This window comes from Ambystoma mexicanum, chromosome 9 (genome assembly GCF_040938575.1).
Source record: "Ambystoma mexicanum isolate Mex_15411 chromosome 9, UKY_AmexF1_1, whole genome shotgun sequence".
NCBI lineage: Eukaryota > Metazoa > Chordata > Amphibia > Caudata > Ambystomatidae > Ambystoma > Ambystoma mexicanum.
The window spans coordinates 574,843,796-574,864,218 of record NC_090931.1 but is presented as its reverse complement, the minus strand read 5'-3'; the positions used below and the strand labels follow the sequence as shown (position 1 = coordinate 574,864,218).

Below are 20,423 nucleotides of genomic sequence, written 5' to 3'. Positions count from 1 at the left end.
GGGGCTGTTTGTAAGTGAAGTGCGATTGACAAGTAAAAGTGCCAGAAACAGAGTAAGTTGTATGCAGCGATGAAGCTCATTTTTGTATTGTGTTCTGGTAAGGTGCATAAAGTACTGTAACAGACAACAGGAAAATACAGCTTGCTGTTAATACAATTAGAATTCATCTAGGCCATTGTGCAAAGAGCGAAAGAGTAAAAAAGAAAATTCAGGAGCACATGGTGTATTCAGATACAGTCAACCAAAGAGGTTAAAAGCTGGGTTAACATCCTATATGGCGAGCGTATTAGGTTGAGAGAAAGTTAACATAATGATTTTTCCAGAAGCAGATTTAGAATCAGCCCATGGTTTACACCTGGTGTAACCAACGTGTTAGGCCAGGAGATACTTAGCTTAAAAGTATTTGCAAACGTAGGCTAGAAACAGCCTATAAAAGATATAAGAAAGTTGGGCTAAAACGGCGTTAATTTGGTTCCTCTTCTCCAGGCCCTCCTTAAGTAAGTGGCCAGGGCAAAGGCAACGCTCATCGCGAGCACGCCAGTAGGAAGGTGAAGGTGAGTGCAGATCTAAAATGCCTTACAACACTTTCCCTTAGTAAGCTCATCATCCAGCTCTTTCTTGAGTCAGCGAAAAAAGGTTTAAAAATAATGAAATGCACTCATCTTTTTACGGCACCACGGACTCTAGACCGACTAGCTCCCACCTCCCACATGTACGTCCATGCTGCCAAAGGCAGGACGTTGAGCTATAGATAGTGTCTAACCTGGGGACTCATGACAGTATCATCTTCCCTGATTTATTCAAAGAACTGTGTGAACGTAGGCTTCAGATTATGCTTAGGTGGATTGGCTAACAACTTGTAGTCTGTGAAGCAAGCTCCCAGGCCCAGTTTATGCAAAGATTACTTTATTTATTTATTGTTTATTTTTACAGCGCTTATACACAAGTGAAGTGCTTCAAAAACGCTTCAAGGTGGGAAGGGAGCAAGGGTAATCATTCTTAGGCCTTGAAGTTGAAGATGATGTAACAAAACAGTAACTAGCGTACTAGGCCTGACAGCATTTCTCCTAGTGCAAGTGCATTCAGTGTTTCAGGTGCAACTAAACTAGGGTGGGAAAACAAAGGGAGGACAAGACAGAGCTTACTAGTCGTAGTAAATTTGGGTTATGACAGTGAACAGACAGACGTGGGGGGGAGGGTAAGTGCGCCCAGTCTAGCCGGGCCCTGGGTTAAGTGCGGAGAGGTTACACCTCTCATGGAGCGTGTGCTGCAAGTGCAGTAGTCGGAGCATAGTGCAGAGACCTGGAGGCAAGTGCAAATACTGGCGGGGGAACCTTGGACCTGTGGGTCTCTGAAGGTGCACCAGGCGATTAGTTGGTAAAAACTAAACAGAGTTAGCAAGGGTAGGAAAACTGAGGCAGGAGAGAAAAGAGAGGAGGTTATCAAGGGATAGGGAGAGAGAAGGAGGAATCGAAGACAAAGGTATTGAGGAGTTTCCAGAATTTAAGGAGCTCCGGCACCAGGCAGAGAGAGGCAGGGAGGCTGTTCCATAGGGAGGCACCTGCAGAGAATAAAGATCTATCCCCGTATCTCTGCTTAGAAAAATGGCTCACCCTCAAAGAGTTGGAGGAAGATGAGCGGAGGGCTCTAGAAGGAGAGTATTTAGGAAGAGAGCGTTGAAGTTAGAGCACGGCCCCGGCTCAAGAAAGCCTTATGGACTATGCAGAGGGTCTTGAACTTGATGCTAGCAGCCACTGGGAGCCAGTGAAGGGATTTCAGTGCTGGAGAGATGCGGTCCCTGGGCTTGAGGCCAAGGATAAGTCTTGCGGTTCTGTTCTGGATGTGTTGTAGCGGATGGAGAGTAGAGGTAGGAAGATTGAGAAAGAGGCTGCTGCAATAGTCTAGCCTAGAGAACCAGGGCTCTGGAGACAGTGAGCCTTTGGGGGAAAGTCAGAAAAGGTACAATACCTCTGAGGAGGTGCAGCTGGTAGTGGGACTTTTCAGAGATGTCCAAGATGTGAGAAGAGAGGGCGAGAGTGGAGTCTCAGATGACCCCTGCATTTCTTGCCTTGCTAGTAGGTGGAGGTTCAGGGCGAAGGGAGGCTGGCCAGTGAGAAATTTGGAAAGCGAGAGCAGGGGTGCCAATGAGGACGATCTCTGTCTTATTGGCATTGAGGCAGCAATCATTAGCAGCACACCAAGACTGAGTTGCGGAAAGACAGTCAGGAATGAGGGAGGAGGAGGAAGAGGCTGAGGGTAGCCTAAAAGAGAGCTGCGTGCCATCCGCATAACACTGAAAGTTAGAGGTGGAGGTATAGATCCTATGGGCCAGAGGGGCCATGTAGACATTGAAGAACCATGGGGATAGGTTAGATCCCTGGGCGACACCACAAGTAGAGATAGTGACAGAGGAGAGAAAGGGCCAAGTTTAACCTGGGAAGGATGGTCAGAGAGAAAGGAGGCAAGCCACGCCAAGGCCCGATCAGTGATGCCCAGGGTATCATGGAGACAGGCGATCAGGATGTTGTGTTTACCGTGTCGAAGGCAGAAGTGAGATTGAGATGAATGTGGACAGGACGAGAGTTGGATCAAGATTTGGAGGTAGGTCTTGAGAAGAGCAGTTTCGTGCATCAGGATGCTCTAAAGCGAGACTGATGGTCATGGAGATAACCAAAAGATTCAGTGTGGAGGGTAAGTTGTGAGATAGCTAATTTCTCCAGAGGGTTGCCCAGTTAAGGAGTGATAGAGATCAGGCGATGGTTTGCGGGGATAGAAGGGTCAGCAGAAGCGTTTTTGAGCAGAGGGTGCACAAGAGAGTGCTTGAGAGAGGTGGTGAAAACTCCAGTGGTGAAGGAGAGGTTGCAGAGGCCGGCCAAGGCTGGAGCAAGAGAATCAATGTTGTCCTTGATGGTTTTAGGAGGGCATGGGTCAACCTATTTGGAGGAGGTTTTCATGGACCGGACTTATCTAGAGACCTCCGCAGGTGTGACAGGGGAGAGGGAGAAGAGAAGAGGGGTGTGGGTGGCTGAGTGGGGCCCAAGAGATGTGGGTGCTGGCGAGGGTGCGGGGGAAGAGAGGACAGCATGTCCTGTGTTTTAGAAGGTGAAATGTGCAGCCAGGGCCAAGCAAAGGACCTGCGTGTGTGCAGTAGAGGAAGAGGTTGCAGTAGGATTGGCCAGCTCCTTGCAGACTTTGAAGAGTTCAGCGATAGGCTCATTCCTTGGAGCGAATGCAGAGTCTATAGTGCCTTTGAAGAAGGCGGCAGGCCAGTTTGAAGATCGCCATTTCCATTCCGCTGCTCTACACTTTCGTTTAAGTGCAGCTAGCTCAGAGTCGTACCAAGAGTTGCATTTGTTGGATGTCTTCAGACGGACCCACATGACAGGAGCGAGAATGTCAAGAGTGTTGGAAATGGAGTGGTGAAAGTTAGTGAGGGCTGTGTCAGGGTGGGAGTCAGCCGCAGGAGTAGAAGGAGGAGAGTAGGTGGAGGCAAAGGCAGCCACTGTCACTCTTTTCATGGGACAGATGACCTTGAAGGCAGAAGGCAGTAAAAGGTGTGCCAGTTCTAGAGTAGAAGAGAGCTTAATGTGGGAAGAGAAAAGAGAATGGTCAGTCCAGGAGAGTGAGTTAGTGAGAGGGGTAGAGAGATGGTTGTCTGTGGAGTTAAGAGCATCTAAAGTGTGGCCTGCAGTGACCGTCGGGCCAGAAGGAAGAATGGAGAGATAAAGAGAGTTGCAAAGGTTGCGGAAAGGACCTGAAGAGTCAGGGGAATCAATGGATGTTGAGATCCCCCAGCAGGAGGAGGAGGAAAGGAGAGAGGAGGCCAGGTCAGCCCATTCAGAGAGGAAGAGAGTGGAGTGGCCCGGTGGCTGAGAGAAGGTGGCCAGAATAAGAGAGGAGACAGAAGAGAGAGAGCCTGCAGACCAGACATTCAAAAGAAGAGTAGCCCTGAGTGGGAATGATGGATGCAGGGATCCACTCAGGAAAGATAAGGGATACTCCCCCTCCCGGTCTGTTAGGCTTGGGTACAGAGAGGATCTTGTAGCCTACAGAGAGAAGTGTGTCGAAACTTGTGACAGAGCTGTCCTTGAACCATGTCTCAGAGAGGTCTAGGACATTGAGAACCAAGTGTTCAAGGAGGTGGCAGATATCAGAGGAGTGCTTGACAGCAGAGTGAGAGTTAAGTGTGGCAATGTGGAACAGATTGCTGTTTTTGAAAGACTTACAACGGGGGGGCTCAGGGGATAGTAGTGTTACCAGTAAATGGCGAGGGTGCCATAGGGATATAGGTAGGAAGGGGCAGAGGAACCAAGGCAGACAAGGATGTCGATGAGGGGAGTGTAGGCAAGGGAGCCCGGAGAGTAGTGGATGTCAAGGGAGATGGTATAGCAGGGAGTTAGGAGATCTGTGACAAGGAAACTGGAAAGTTGATAAGGCGAAGGCGAAGTCTATCAAAAAGATGACCCTTCGGTCAAGGACCTTGTACCAGGATGGTACCATTTTTCAATAGACATTTATGATGACCCTGGTGGAGGAGAAAGAGGCAAGAAGAACCTCCCAGCAGGTGACACAATTAATGTGAGAGGAAGAGTAAGGTGAGAGCAGAGAGACCATATTAAGAGTCCATAGGTCGGGAGATGGAACGTCAAAGAGGATGTCGGTGAGAATCTCTCTGGCGGAGGCACTGACGTAGAGGTCAGCGATAGGCAGGCCTAGGTTGGAGCCCAGTGCGTCCTTCTTAAGTTTCTTCCTGCCAAATTTAGTGAGAGGAGAAGAATAGGAAACAGAGAAGCAGTTAGAGAAGATAGGAGAGATGGAAAACGCCATAGTGCCTGGCACAGAGTGTGATACACTAAGCCCAAGTAGAGCAGATGAGGTGCAAATGAGGAAGTAGGCAAGGAGGGAGCAGGCCACAAGGAGACACAACAGGGCTGGAACAGAAACAGGCCACAACAGGTATCAAAGGGTATAACCAATCAGCGCTGTCCAACAAAATGCTGGATGAGCACACATCTAATATCGATTTTAGTTGGCAGCAAAACAGCGCACACACCTCCATTTTAGATAGCTGAAAACAAGGCAAGATGAGCACACAACTAAATTCGATTTTAGTTAGTAACAAAAACCGTGCACACACCTAAATTCGATTTTAGTTAGCAGCAAAAACAGTGCACACACCTGAATTTGCCCTTAGATAGCAGATAACAAAGCAAGAACGAGCACACACACACCTAAATTCTATTTATTTAGCAGCCAAAACAGTGCACACACCTAAATTCGATTTTAGTTAGCAGCAAACACAGTGCAGACCCCCAATTTCAATTTTAGTTAGCAGCAAAAACAGTGCACACCCCTAAATTCGACTTTAGATAGCAGAAAACAAAGCAAGAATGAGCACAGACCTAAATTCGTTTTTTTTTCAGAAAAAACAGTGCTCACACCTAAATTCGAATATAGTAAGCAAAAAATGCAATGCATTAAGGAATTGCAGCACCAGCAGTACGGAGGTGTAGGTGGTGGAAATGTGATCCAGGAAGGGAGACAGAGTTAGTGATTATGTCAGTGTGGAGCTGGGAGAAAATGACATCAGAGATAGGTTAGAGTGTAAGTCAGGAGTGGCACAGGCACAGAGTCAGGAGAGATGCGACCGGTAACCAGAACAGCATTCAACACTCACGTGATAGCCGAAGCGGGATCCCAAGGACCGGTGGCGCATGGATGGGGTACCCGGCCTCAAGGTGCATGTTGCAGATTGTAAAATATGAAGAGAACACGCTGAAGCCCAGACAGGCACAGACAGGAGCCTTACTGAGTGGGCCTTTGTGGTGTGGGCCGTTGACCGCCTCCCGGTGGTGCTGATTGGGTAAAAATAGCCAAGGTCTTGCCAATCAAAGCTGCAGCAGCCTTACTGTGTGATGTTGTTTCCCCACGAGGAGACGGCTCTGTTTTCAAAGGGTTTTTCAGCACATGGGAAACAATGGACGGTTCAGAGCTGCAAAGGTAGAACCTTTACAGTGATATACCAAGAAAGTTCAGGGAAGGTGGCAGGACTTCAGAAGTAATATCCGCACAAGTTGCTGGTGTGTGAGCGCTTGTTTAGCGCTACAAATATTTTTTGAAATCTTCAATTTTGGTTCAATAATAAGTAACTCAAAAGCCCATCAGGGCTTACCTTTCATGAGGAGGTGGAATGCTGCTCCAGAGGTGCGCAAATCAATCTTTGCGTAAATCAGACTTGATGTACTTAAGCCAGTCAACCTTGTTCCAGCCAGTAAAGGACAGTAGGTTCATGATCTGAAGCTTAGTTAAGTTCTCCCCATGGTCCAACCAAAGACTGTGACAAAATAAAAATGTGCCTGAAGCGGGCAAGACCCCTTATATATATTAATGCAGTCTCCAAATGGATCGTATAGACCGAGCTGGAGAACGGGACAGACCGTAGTCTAATGAATTGGTTCTCTGCTGTCTGTAGTCTGAGTTCACAGAACCCCATATATCACACACATACATCCCAGCCAGCATGGCTTTGCCTCTGTTTGTAGTCAGCATGTGGTATATGCAGTGATGCCTGATGGTTTTGACAAATCTGAAGATACCACCCGAGTTCTGTCTATTTTATACCACTGTCTTGGTGATTTGATCCTCCCAGTTTAGCCTGGTATTAAATCTAAGACACACGTAGTCACATTTGTCACAGTCCCCCAGTTGGTAGCCATTTAAACAGATTTTGGGTATGATCTTCCCTTTACTTATGCCCAGGGACATCATTTGGGGGCTGCGAGGGGTAGCAGCTACCTTTGGCGCCCCCTAGACCGGTCTGTGCGACCACTTGGGCCACTGGACAAAGAGGCAGTGCCAAGAGCAGGTATCTGTGCTACACCTGAAAAAGATAGTTGTAAATGCAGCTAAATGTAGCACAGCTTTTTTCACCTGGAATCTAGATCTCGTTAGCTGGAGGGATGCAGGAAAAACCATGAAGCCACCATCACTAACAGGTTGGCAGTCCGTTAGTAAAGAATGCCTGAATGGTTGGTTCAGAGGCGAGGCTGTCTGTGCAGCTCATACCCAGTGCTGTCGCAAAAGGAGGGTATGGGGGCTAGGTCAAGCTAGCTGGGAATGGGTAAGGGCAGCCTGCAGTACCCAGTGACAGCACAGCATGAACACAAATCTCATCAGTGTTTCTCTGGGTCTGCTTTGCACATCCATTGAGCCACTGGGCCTATGATGAGGGGTGTGCCCCAGTGGCTTCTGCCACCAATCCTGCAGGGCACTGTGCGATCTGGCCCAGATCTGCCAGACCTACACCACAGGCACACTGTAGATAGACGCAAGGTGAGATAAATAATTTGCATGAAGTTCCCCTCCGCCTTTGAAATAAACCATCTGTTGCTTCCTCAAGCAAAAAATATATATATTTGGAAGGATGGCTCTTGCTTTGGGAACATGAGGATGCAGTGCAGCATGGGTTCAGTTCCTCTTCCGGTGCTTAGAAGCTGGAGGAGGCTTGCATTAAGCAAGATATGAAGGACCAAATAAAATAAAAAATTGCCCTTTTCTATGAGTGGTGTCATGGAGTTGCTGCTGCTAGTTAAATTTTAAAAAAAACTGCAATTACTGTTACCCGTAAGTCATCATTCCCCTCTATCTCCCAAATAACAAAAGAAACTGTGGGTTACTTACCAAATAAGCAAAACAGAAAGGTGTTGGCTGGAAGGTTTCAAATCATTCATAACCACTGGCACAGTTCTGGACCACCATCCAGACCATCGTTTTCTGGTTGGACTTATGTTGATCAGTTGCTGTTTCCAGTCTGTGGCCAGACACTTGGCAGGCACTGGATGTCTGTACTTTGGGGTTTAGGCTACTTTGAGATGCTCTGTCTGTTTACAATTTAGCCCGAGTCATGTACAATAGTCCAGGTTGTTGTGTTGGACGTCTGCTTACATTCACAGTAATTTGGGCCAATACACACTGTTATTAATGCTACATATGGTGATCCATTCTTGTATGAAATGTATATCATATTACAGTGATATCATAATTGTTTTATTAGTGTACTGAGGAGCAATGCTATGTGATGCCACTTCCTGTTTTGTCATGGGAGAAGGGTCAAATTGCATCATTCCTGTGATGTCATCAGATGTCAAGGGTCGTGTGATGTCACTTCCGCTACCCCTGGCGTTTTGGTGAAATTATGTCCCTGCCTATGACACACATAATTAGGCATTTCGGTTGATTTGTACTCAGTATAACTATCGTACCAGCAGTTGAAGTGATTTTGATGTAGTTGCCAGAAGCACTGCATCATCTGCTTAGCTCAAAACTGGAAGCCGTCTGCTGCCACACCTCGGGGCATCTGATCTGCATTTGTGGTGAGCAGTTGCTCTTCTAATGAGTTTGCGTACAAATTAAAAAGGGGTGGAAGTCATTACGCAGCCTTGCCACACCGCTTTTCCTACCGTGATTGTGTCGCTAAGTTTGCCTCTAATTCCAAAGCGAACACACACCTTTGAGCCATAATGGAGGTCCATAATCATCCACAAAAGTAGCCTCGGTACACCCATTTCTCCCAGCATCGTTTTTTAAACAAAATCAATTATAATAAGAATAAAATGGCCACTCATTTTACACTTCAGAAGCATATTCCAATTACCTCTTCAGACAATTTGGTCCAATTCAACTTATAAAGGAACAACAGAAAGATGACAACTTGCAGCAACGTACAAAGTAGGATTCCCAGCCACAGGCCTGCAATTGAGAAACCAGAGAAAAATGGGTCATGTTTAACTGGGGATTCGGTGAAAGCAGTTCCTAGGTCTATTATTAATGCAAACCAATATTAATAATAATAATAATAATAATAATAATAATAAAATAATGAGCTCACAAACACAGAATAAAGTACAGTCAGAGAATATGCATCAATGCAATAATTTGTATTAGTACTCAGAAAGTATGTACTTAAGCCCTCACAGTTTCAGCCTTATAATTCTCCCTGGGGAATCCCCTTACTGCTCTGTTGCTCTGCTCTCTCCACATCTTCCCACTTCTCCCTCTCCTCTAGTCTTCACTCCAGTGTGTGCCTTCTCTTGCTCACCCTGCTGCCTCCACACTACTTCCTGATGCTGCTAGTGAGTCGGGTCACCCAGGTGATACTCAGTACAGATGGGCAACCACTTCCAGATGAAAGCTGCGATTAGCACCCCACACCCCCCGCCCCCGGCCTCCAGGCAGCTGCGTGTCACAGTTCTATTAGCTTTACAGTCCAACCCTTGGGTTACACTGGCTCTTAATGCCCCTTAGCCCATGTAAAACCTAGAACGAAACCTCCGTTTAGAGAAGGTTAAGACTTATGGGGAGGCAAATGTAGCTTAAATCAAACATTCTAAATGTGTTCCTTAAAACATAATCAAACTGCATAATTGCCACAAAACAGTAATATAATTATAAAAACCCCTGGTTTTTGAGCGTGTCAAAAATTGGCCATAATCCGGCTGTACTTTTTGCAAGAGGTATACACTTAAGTTGCAACACCGTCGATCACCACTGGGTTTGCTGTTGATTTCATTCAAGCACAGGTCAGAACCAGGCAATACTCCTGGCAGTATGGTTGGAAAGCAAATAAACCTCTGGCATAAAAGATTACAAACTCTTGGTGGGTCACTGTTCTGGAAGACTATTCTGGAAAAAGCTGGGCAAGTAACTCAGAGATTTCAGAGAAATGTAGGGACTTTTATGAAAGCTATTTCAGGGAGGATTGGCCATGTCAATCAATCTCTTTTCTAGCTATGGAACTGGAATGGTTGTTTGAACAAATCTGCATTTGGAAAAGCCAATCACAGAACAAGGAAGTAATTCGACAATCAAAAGCTGGGAAATCTCCAGGACCGGAAGGCTTCCCGGCAGACCCACATAATACCAATCCGGTGCTCAGTTTAGAATGAGATTTGAAGGGATGGGATAAAACCACCCTCAATGTATTTTAAATCTGAACACATTTATCCCCAAAATAGGTAAAGACACGCTAATATGTAAAAATTACCAACCAATTTTACTTAAAGGTGACATCAAGAATCTGACTAAAATTATGGCTAAAGGAATTGCTCATCACGTTAGTTCAAACATATGGACCCTGCTGAACCCACTTCAATTGGACAGCGACTCAGACGAGCCTATGATGGCTATATGTTTTGACGGTGAAAAAGCATTTGATAGAGTGTGTTAGAAATGTTTTACAACATGTTTTATTAAGTTTGGATTTCCTGAGTCCTTCGTGATTTTGATAGGCACAATATACTGAAATGTAAGAGCACAGGTTTTCACAAATTGAACGACGTCTGTGGATTTCTGTCAGGGGAGGGGAAAAGGGCAAGGATGCCCCTTTTCGCCATTGCTCTATGATATATCCCAGAACTAATCCTGAGTTTGACCCATCAAAGTGCTGCTCTTATAGGTATGCATTATATAGGGACAATAAACATAAACTGATAAGTTGGCCCTTTTGTCAAACCCTGGAAGCTCAATTTCTATATTAACAGGTGAGATTAAACGTTATGGGACAGTCTCAGACTATACCTTACATGTAGGGAAAATGGAGGCCATGCTAGTCTCCCAGACCCAACACAGAAACCATCTAGAGGACTATGGATTCCGATGACGCTGGGAAGGGCTCTTATGTCTATGAATTGAGGTAACAAGGTACATGAGGAATGTGCTGAATTAGAACCTCGCCAAAGTGACTGAGAGATTGAAAGCAGACTTTTCTAGGTGGCCAAAGCTAAATATCAGTCAATGTGGAAAAGTGAACATAATTTCCTGGAGAGGTTTAAGAAAGTGCTTTGGTCTGGTGGATCAACCAAGGAATGTGGTTGGGAAATCACCTTTGGCATGACAAAGCAATACAGGACTTTGGATTCTTGGGGTACAAGTTCAAATTGGTCCGAGATGGCGAGAGCTGTCTCATGATTCTGGATGATATGTTGACTGCTGCTATAAATGAAGAAGTAATGATGGCTGGCCTGGCCTACTACCCTCAGTGGTGGGAAGGTGGACATTGTCAAACCATATAACCTGTTAAATTCAAATTTAGAAAGAACAATCAGACAGGTTGGACATTATTATGCACTGAAGTATACCCTTAAAAGCGCAAATGGTGACACTCCTTTGGGATGAAGTGATTAAAGAGTTAAGCTGGGGTCAGAAAGAGCCTTTGCTTTGTACAGTGATAATTCGGAAGAAAATAATACTATGGGTCTGGAAGGGAACGTCTCCACCTAGGATATGTGATTGGGTTGTGGAAATAAATTGCCTAAGGTCATATGAGAGGGTGATGTTGCATAGAAGAAAGACAATCCGGACATTTGAGAAAATTGGGTGGGACTTTCTGAGGTGGTGGAAGAGTGAAATGATGATGCGAGAATGTATTGGATGAGGGTTATAGGTCAAAGGATCGATTCAAAAGGATCGAATGGTCAAAGGATCGATTCAAAAGGACCGAAAACAAAAGGATCGAACATTTTTTTAATTTTTGTTTTGTTTTTTGGGGGGGTCCTTTTTTGGGGGGATTCCCCCCACCCCCAAACCCTGTTTTTGTGGGAAAAACCACTTTTTTTTACCTGTACGAAACCCCCCCAAAAAATATATTCTAATAAAAAAAAATTTGATCCTTTTGTTTTCGGTCCTATTACGTCGATCCTTTTGCATTCGATCCTTTTACAGTCGATACTTTAACTGGACACCTTGGATGAGAGGGACAGATATGATTGTTTATTTGTATAACGCCTATACACAATGTGTTTCAAAGCGCTTCAAGGCAAGGGAGGGAACAAGGGAAAATACAATGACATTCTTACAGGCCATGAACGGTAAGGATGTGAAATTAACTATGACACTCGGCCTGACAACATTTCAGATAGTGCAAGAGCTAAGACATAGATAAGCAAGGGAGAGTGGGAAGGAAATGGAAACAGACAGGCGAGTACCGTACTAGGCCTGACGACATTTCTGGTAGAGCCGGAGAAAAACTAAAGGTGAGGCAGAGGGGTGCAGGAAGGGAGACGCTTGAGGAGAAAAAAAACAAGTAAGGGGGGGTGGAACTGACAAGGTTGCTATCATACTATGATGTTGGAATGTACCGTGGAAGTCATCCTTTGCATGATCATGGTGGATAACCCTAAATTTTCCCTTGGTATTACTTGTTGACCTCTAACATACCCCTTTTGTGTCTTGTGGAGTCTTAGATTTCCCTATACTTATGGGCTGGATCAATATGCGAGGAGGAATTCCATCTTGCGTTTAAGTCTTAAAATATAATAGTACTTCTTGTTTACATTTAGTTGCATTAGTGGTCCTGTTCTAAAAAACCTACCAAATTACAAAAATAATATTTAAAACAAGATATGCTGGGCATGAGCAGTGACTATGCACCACCGTTTATAGTTCCAACCATGCATACTTCCTCATATACATGGGGCACACGAAATTTCTTCTGGTTATAAATGTCCACCTTTTTTAAGTTTATTAATCTAGCTGCACCATGTGTTACTGTTGGATATGCAATACAAGCTATGGCAACAAACTCTGGCAATTCAGTTTCCAAATTTCTTTTTACTACATCGTGTAAAACTCTTAACGAAGGCCACAGTTTTTGCTGTCCTTATAATGCTGTGGCCAGTATTATTAGTTCTGGGGCATTCAGTAAATTGATTATCAGAAATGTTACCTATTTTCTTACCACATATCTCTTTATAAGTTAATGGGGTAGGCAATATATGTGGTAATCCAACTACCATTTTTTACCACTTACTGCTAAATTCATAATTAGAACCCTAGTGCTTCTCTACATGTTGTTGAAAATGTGTAGAATGTATAGATCTTCTTTTGGGAGGAAGAAATTAAAGTGACCAAGGCAGTCAGTGGGGGGGGGGGTGGGGAATGAAGGTACATTTTAGTGCCCCAGCTGACTGCCTACTATCTTGACAGAAATGCATAGTTAGTGAGTGAAATCCTTGTAGGTGATCGGTTCCTAGTGACGGGGGACATTGTCTTAATGATTCCATTGTAGTTAGAGCCCAGAAAAAACCCCACTGTACTCTACCAAGGTTATTGCCGAACAAAAACTTGGTGCCCAGTGAGAGTGTACCAAGGACATACCTGATTGTTAAAATCACCTTACCTAATACTCCAAGAGAGGCAGCAAACATCAGCGAGATTCCCACAGGAAGAGCGACCACATAGTAGCCAACGGCATGGAATATCGCTCCAATCTTCTGTTTTCCGGTTCCTCGTAAAATCCCACATCCAATGCACTAGAGGAAAACAATACTGGCATTTGACATATAATAGCCTTCCAAAATGTTTTGAAACTTAACAGTGTGTTATACAGGTAACTGAAGGTCAACCAGTTCTTTAAATTACCTTTTGGAAATATCAAAACACCAATTTATGCTGCATTGGAAGGATTATTAAATGAAGAACTGACTAAAGATGGCAATGTGAATGGCATATAAAAGAGGCATTGTTGTGTTACATGTTACTCTTCATATTCTAGTTTTAAGGAAGGCAGTTTACGGATTATGATAATTCTTAAACATGGGGACAAAGCGATTGACTACTCTGAGGGCAATGGCAAATTGAGTTGAAGAGCTACTTGCGAGGATCAAATTTAGCACTCTGAATACTGCTCTAAGGGGAATAAAGGTCAGGGGAGGATAGCTCAGCAGCAATGTGCTTACCTTGGAAGCAAGATGACACGGAGCACCACAGGTTCGATCCCCGGGTCCGCGCTTAGAAACCTCTGGGTATTAAGCACGTTATAAATAACCAATCATATCATATCATATCACATCACCTGAAACTGGCACAAAGAAATGTGATGGGTATCTATAGACCACTAAATGGTCAACCTGTCTACTGGTCGACCGCAACTGCTCGTCCCCCTCCCCTCAACTGCTCGGCCCCTATTGTTACCTAGCAGGAGTTGCAGATCGTTTGACCCCAAGTGGCCGACCCATGCAATCGCTCTATCCTCTGCACTGAAACTAATCCTTGCACTCCCCCCCCCCTTATACCCATGTGTCTTTCTCCAATACACTCCCTGTTCACTTCCTTTCAGGGGAGTCCACCTGTTATAGAATAAACCTTCTTTCCACTTCACTAACACCATCTTCCAAAGGGACTGTCACCCACAACCCCTATACTACATTGCCCCTTTCCATCCCTAGCTTGTTTCATTCTTGTAGTTACCCACCCCTATACCTGCACTGATATCCCCAACCCTCCCATCACCATAAAACCCCGGCCCCCTCATCACTTTACAAGCAGAACCCCAACATGCTTTCCCCAACCTTCCCACCCACAGACCTTACAAGCATACCCACACCGTGCTTTCCCTATACCCCAACACCCTCCCCACTTTCCAGTCATATTGCCACAATGCATTCCCCCAACCTCTGCCACCTCAGCTCCCTCCTTACCTTGCATGTTGGACTCCATGGTCGTCACTAAGTGGTCGACCAGTTGGGCACGTTGACCTGTTTAAAGGCTCTACCGGTCCAAACTGGTGACCACTTACTGACAAATGTTTTGTATTCTGTATTATTATACATTAAGCATCATAACCTGCGGCCTTAGTGCACTAGTAGATACATTGCGTCACAGTTTGCATGATGTGGCGTCACAGTGCTAACCTAGTATCTCAACACTCATTTCTAAATGTAGCAACACAATGGCATGATAGGTGAAGGGGCTGACTTATTAAGGTATACAGCACTCATACCCACCTGTAATACAAGACAAGATTGCAAAAAGGCCTACATAGTAGACAAGTTTGGAATATTATTATCACTAAAAAGTGCTATCAAGACTGCTGGATCCGCCCTACTTTAACCTGTATTTGTCAATTCTATTTCCTCACATGAGTGTGTTTTCAAGCTCATTATCTTTGAAATATTGGAAAGTGTGAATCATATGACATATGAATATTGGCCCAGCCTTGATAAAGACCTATAGTTTGGTCAAACCACGAGTCGGCATAAGGGCAACACTATTGTGCAGATACTAATATTGGTATATATGTATGGATCAACAGGTTGATGTATTGTTCATCAAAATGTATTATGTGGCTGCAGACATTTATGTGGTAACAGTTTATTGTTTGATTGGGACACTTAGAATGTGTCTTAATACCTATGTATCATACTGACCATTAGTGATGCCGACTATATGTGACCACATTATAATAAAAGCTAAACGTTAGCACTCGTGATTGTCTGGTCATAAAAGACTCTTCCCTCATAAGACAATACGAACTTGAGTCATGCACTCAGAGCTTGGTATATATCCTACTAGTACACTTCATTCCTACTGGCCTGAGGCTGGCCAGGACACACCATCCCAAGCAGTAGACACATACAATTACATAGATATCTAAGGCAGGATCACTGTAGCCTCGCTTCTTTACATGGTCTCCAGTATTAAGCATGTTATAAAATATTAATGAACTAGCTGTCCCCGGCCACGCATTGCTGTGGCTCAGTCTGGTTAAATGGAAAAGAAAGAAAAGAGAAGCGCACGTTTCTAATATGTTTAATTTCACAATGCTTGTGGGTAGTTTTTAATGGCTCTGGCGGTTCTCTAAATTGAGGCAGTTTAATTTTCCCGGCGGCGCAAGACATTCCTTTCGTTTCTCCATTAAATTTCAGAGACTTGCAATAAGGGCACACTTCAGTCATGGTGCCGATGAGAACATGCCGGCTCAAACTATAATTATCAGCTGGGTTGTAACGGAATGCAAGGCAAATGTAATCGCGTGATTGCTGAGCACAGAGTCGTGTTTGACGCTGATCTGCTGTTTCTCGTTGACGTCTTTCCGCCACTCTCAGCTTGTCGCGTTTGAAGCAAATCTGAAGCTGCAGAACGCGATCGCCGTGCTCACAACTGTGCATCCTAAAGTCTGGCTGCACGTTGCTTTGCTGCTTCTTCGGCACGTATTTGAGCCAGCGTGTGTTGGTTTTAGGTCTGCAAGTCGCACTGCTGCTTCTTCGGCACATATTTGAGCCATCATGTGTTGCTTTTACGTCCAACAGATGGCAATGTTTTGCAGTAGAATGTTTAGTATAGCGTGTCTTGCCCTTACGTCCAACAGTTGGCACTGTTTTTCAGAAAAAGCATGTTTTTACCTGTCACAGGTGTGACATCTATGTATAGTAGGTATACAAAAACACATGCCTATTTGAATGCAACGTTGTGTGAAAATTTCAAAGCAATCGGTGAAGAACTTTCGGAGACTTAAGATTTTGAACAAACAAACATTTACATTTTCATTTATATAGATAACATCTAATAAGTAGCCGATCACCCATCAAAAAATGAGCCACAGAAAAAGTGCATATCAGACAATGTTGCACCAGTGGACTTCCCACTGATCATATGTGAAGTTAAGATGCCGCTTGTGACAAGCAGCACATTGATAAAAATGTTCCTGGACATGTGGCTCACGGGTCAAGAGTATAGTCATAGAATTGGTGCTTTGACCCAGTTCCATTGACATGCTCAGATGGGAGCTTTTTAAGTACTTCTGTAATCAAGACGCTGACTACAGACAACAACCTGTGGTGGGCTACAGAAGCTACTGGAAGCGCAACGCCTACCGCTTGGTAGAGTACTATACGCACACATGGTACCTCACCTGAAAGCAACCTACCTTTGCAGGTTTTATCTTTGAAAGTGAAATATTGCATTTTATTTCCTGCCTCCTAAAACAACCCAAAGCAAGTGGAAGCTATACTAAGATATTGGTTCCAGATTCTGTGGGACAACGTAACTGAGCTGCTTACACAGCCGAGCTGCTTACACAAACCTGTGGGGCCATGGTATTTACGATCCCTTCTTGGAGCCTAGTAATTCTATTTTGATGTGGACTTCTTAGGGAAAGCAAATGTATTTCCTTGCCTCCAATACATCTGTTATTGGCCATTGTTTGTGCACACTTAGGGGCTTGTACCTTGACCCTGTAGTTTTCAATTTCATTGCAAGTAGTAAGACATGAATGAATGGAAGTGGGAGACAGAGAGTTAGAAGATGGAACTTCTGCAGTATATGTTCACATAGACACATGATATTTATCTTTCTAAATGCAAACTGTCTATAAACAATTAGAGGAATTATCCTTCGGCCATTTGTGCTATCACAAGTGACCATTTGCAAATTGAAGGCAGTGGGCCTCATTACGAGTTTGGAGGTAGCCATGCCGTCATTACCGGCATGGCTACCTCCAAACTTGTGTCCGGGTCCCGAAAAAAGGGAATTACCGGGCCATTCCTCCATTTTTTGCGGCCCGGTAATGCCCATTTTCGGGACCCAGACCCGGTACGTCCCCATTCCCATTGAGCCTCTGTAGGGCTCAATGGGAATGGGGAGGATGCTAACAACGGACCCGTTAATGTCGGGTCCGTTGTTAGCATCCTGGTCTGCTCGCGGGTGCTGGCATGCATGTCTGGCCAGACCAGAAGTGCATACCGCCACCTGCGAGCAAACTCGTAATGTGGCGGCCCGGTATGAACATTGCCGGTACCTTACCAGCACTGTTCATACCGCGGCCGCCAGGGTCGTAATGAGGCCCAGTGTGACATGAACACAGTAATTCCTGAAGTTGTCACAAGTTTATTCCTTGGCCTTCTATCCGTTTCTTCAATTGTATGTGTTGTGGGCTCCTTTTAGCAGTCGTCACACTTCACTGGGTGTTTTGTTTAATAATTGCATTGAGATTATGAATTTTAAAAATAAACATTTGTTATTAGTACATTAAAATACTTACAACACATGCATCGAACAGGTGAGAAACAGCATACACCGGGATAATTTGACTAGCCAGTGACACAATTTCTCTAATGGAGAAAGAGAAAAGGCATGAAGGTATAAACTTGTAAACATTTTAAAATACAGATACATTAAAACATCAATATGGTTAAGTCTGAAAAGATGATGAAAAGATCAATCCATTATAAAGAATCCAATGGACATGGTCGGTGGACCTAGTAATAATGCCCAAGTATTATTATTTGTGTGAAATGTTGTGACAGGGACACGATATGGGATATGAAGACACACAAGGATTTATTGAGGATCTAACAATGGCATTGAAAATAGTAGGTATTTAGTCAAAGGTAGTGGTGAGAAAATAGATTTCCAAGACTACTTATAACTTTCTAACAGTGCAACACCCAGTGCAGCCTGTACTGCATAATGTCCCAAGTGTATAAGAATCTGACACGTGCTCCGAGATGTACAATAGTACCTAGTGTGACTAGTGTGGTTCAACCTCTGACCACATATGATGCTTTTTTCCCCCCAACAGTTGATGCAAGGAGGTCACTCGTGTAGATAATACAACACATTTCATTCATAGATTGGAAGAGTTGACATTTGGAGGCCTGCATAGTCTACCCGCAATGGACGACACTGGTCGATACACAAACATCGCCCATGGGAGGGGACAGCAATTATGTGAACGATGTTGATTAACAATGAGTTAATGAGAGTACACAATGAATTCATGGTGTTATTGTTGGGCACTTATTGTAGATTGAGTAGTAGTTCTAGCCATAGATTCGGGGAGGCCAATCTACCCAATGTTACGCACATTTATTAAAACTCAAATATAATACTGCTAAAACGTAAGGCAGCATAGTGGAATTATCCCAAAGTAGAATGCTTGAGAGGCATGGGTGACATATTACTAATTTGGAAAGGCTCTGAAGAAAAAGTGGTTTAGTTTTCATCAGAATCAAATGACAACGATCAATTAAAATTACTATACACATTTGACAAGGTCAGCGTTTTTTGGCCCAAGCTGGGAGACTAGGAAACTCTGAATATAAGGCATATAAGAGGGTAAGGCTTCTGACCCCTTGCTCACTATTCTTAGAGAGGCACAGCTCCACCCTACTGTTGAGGTCCAACCAGACCGAAACACGTGTCTGGGTCGGCTGTCGGTACTCTTGTTCAGAGGAGAATTGCCTCCATTTCGGGGCTGGACTGCCCCAGGGCAGGACAAAGACTAGTATGCTTTGGATATTTCTCCTCTGTGAAATATAGTGAGCTAAATAATCTGTTTAAGGACCTTGTAACCAGGAGTAATGTCTGGCAGAGGGACTCCCAGGACCCCCCTTTCTTTTTTTATCTTTTTTTTTTTCGGGAAGAAAGAGATGCCAACGCCATGTATTCTTACATAAATGCACAAGTAAGTGCCAACTCACAGCCAAAACTAAAAAGGGGATACCTGAGTCACAGAACAAACACTATTCTTAGCAAATTCCATGGTGGTTATAGTCTGAGCAGCATTGACAAAATAATGCAAATATTGTTCTAACATTTGAGTCACTCTCTCTGTCTGGCCAGTAGTATGAGAATCACAACTAGAGAAGAGGGCCAATTAAAAAAATACCACCACAACATTTTGAAATATAATTTGCTAGAAAGACCATTAAGACAGAAAATAAATGCTGCTTACCCTTACCAACCCCTGCGAATCAAGCAGGGAGAGTAGAATATTACTTGAGGAATTTGGGGAGGCATCAGGGTTACGCATTAACATGAGCAAATCTGAGCTAATGGACCTAACGCTGGGGAAAGAGGAGAGAGAAGGGTGAGTAGGCAGCAACTCACGGTTCCGAGGAAAGAAGGGGGACTAGCCCTACCCAATTTCCGCCAATATTATGAGGCAACCCAGCTAAGGTTAATTAGGGAATGGCTCCATGAGGGGGGATAAAAACGCTCGGTTAAAATGGACAGGGCAGTTACGAAGCACGACTTAAGGGAGGTCTTGTGGTTACCAAAGCAACACCGACCAAAACACAAGCATGAGAGCTCTATCACCAAATTAGTTGCGGACAACTCGGATAGGCTGGTAAAACAAAGGAATCACAACATTTCCGTCCCCCTTCACACCCATATTTAACAACAAAGAATTTACTCCTGGACTGGAGAGGGGTTCATTCAGGAATTGGCAGGACAGGGGCTGTCAGAGGATGTGAGATATGTTTATAGGGGGGAAATTAACACCTTCATAGACTGTAAAAGGGACTTTGTACTAGGGGAGGGGGAGAGACTGCAGTATTCCCAATTGCGCCACTGGCTCCTACACCCCATGAAAAAAGAAGCGGCCATCAGATTACCAACCCCTTTCGAGAAATTCTTAATGACAAATGATGGCTCTAGAGGGCTAATTTCACAGCTATACAAGATATTGGACGAAACTACCCCGAGGCCACAATGGGCCTACATGGAAGATGGGAATGAATACTGGGCAGGGACATAGAGAAGAGGGAATGGGAGAAACTATAGAGGAAAATCCCCAAATTAGTGAGAGCCTCTTAAACTCAGGAAGCTTGGTACAAAATACTCTATGGGTGGCACTACACACC

General features: G+C 44.3%; 1 protein-coding gene across 1 annotated transcript in view; it reads right to left on the bottom strand.

Annotated features, from left to right (window-relative positions):
* The window catches only part of LOC138488293 (multidrug and toxin extrusion protein 1-like), an 832,142-nt gene that overhangs the window by 68,446 nt on the left and 743,273 nt on the right, over positions 1-20,423 (bottom strand). Inside the window, exons 13-15 of the mRNA XM_069615176.1 lie at positions 17,816-17,885; positions 13,175-13,307; positions 8,654-8,748 (exon numbers count right to left, since the gene is read on the bottom strand). Coding sequence (XP_069471277.1) covers positions 8,654-8,748; positions 13,175-13,307; positions 17,816-17,885 — 298 coding nt within the window. The remainder of the gene's footprint in view (positions 1-8,653; positions 8,749-13,174; positions 13,308-17,815; positions 17,886-20,423) is intronic.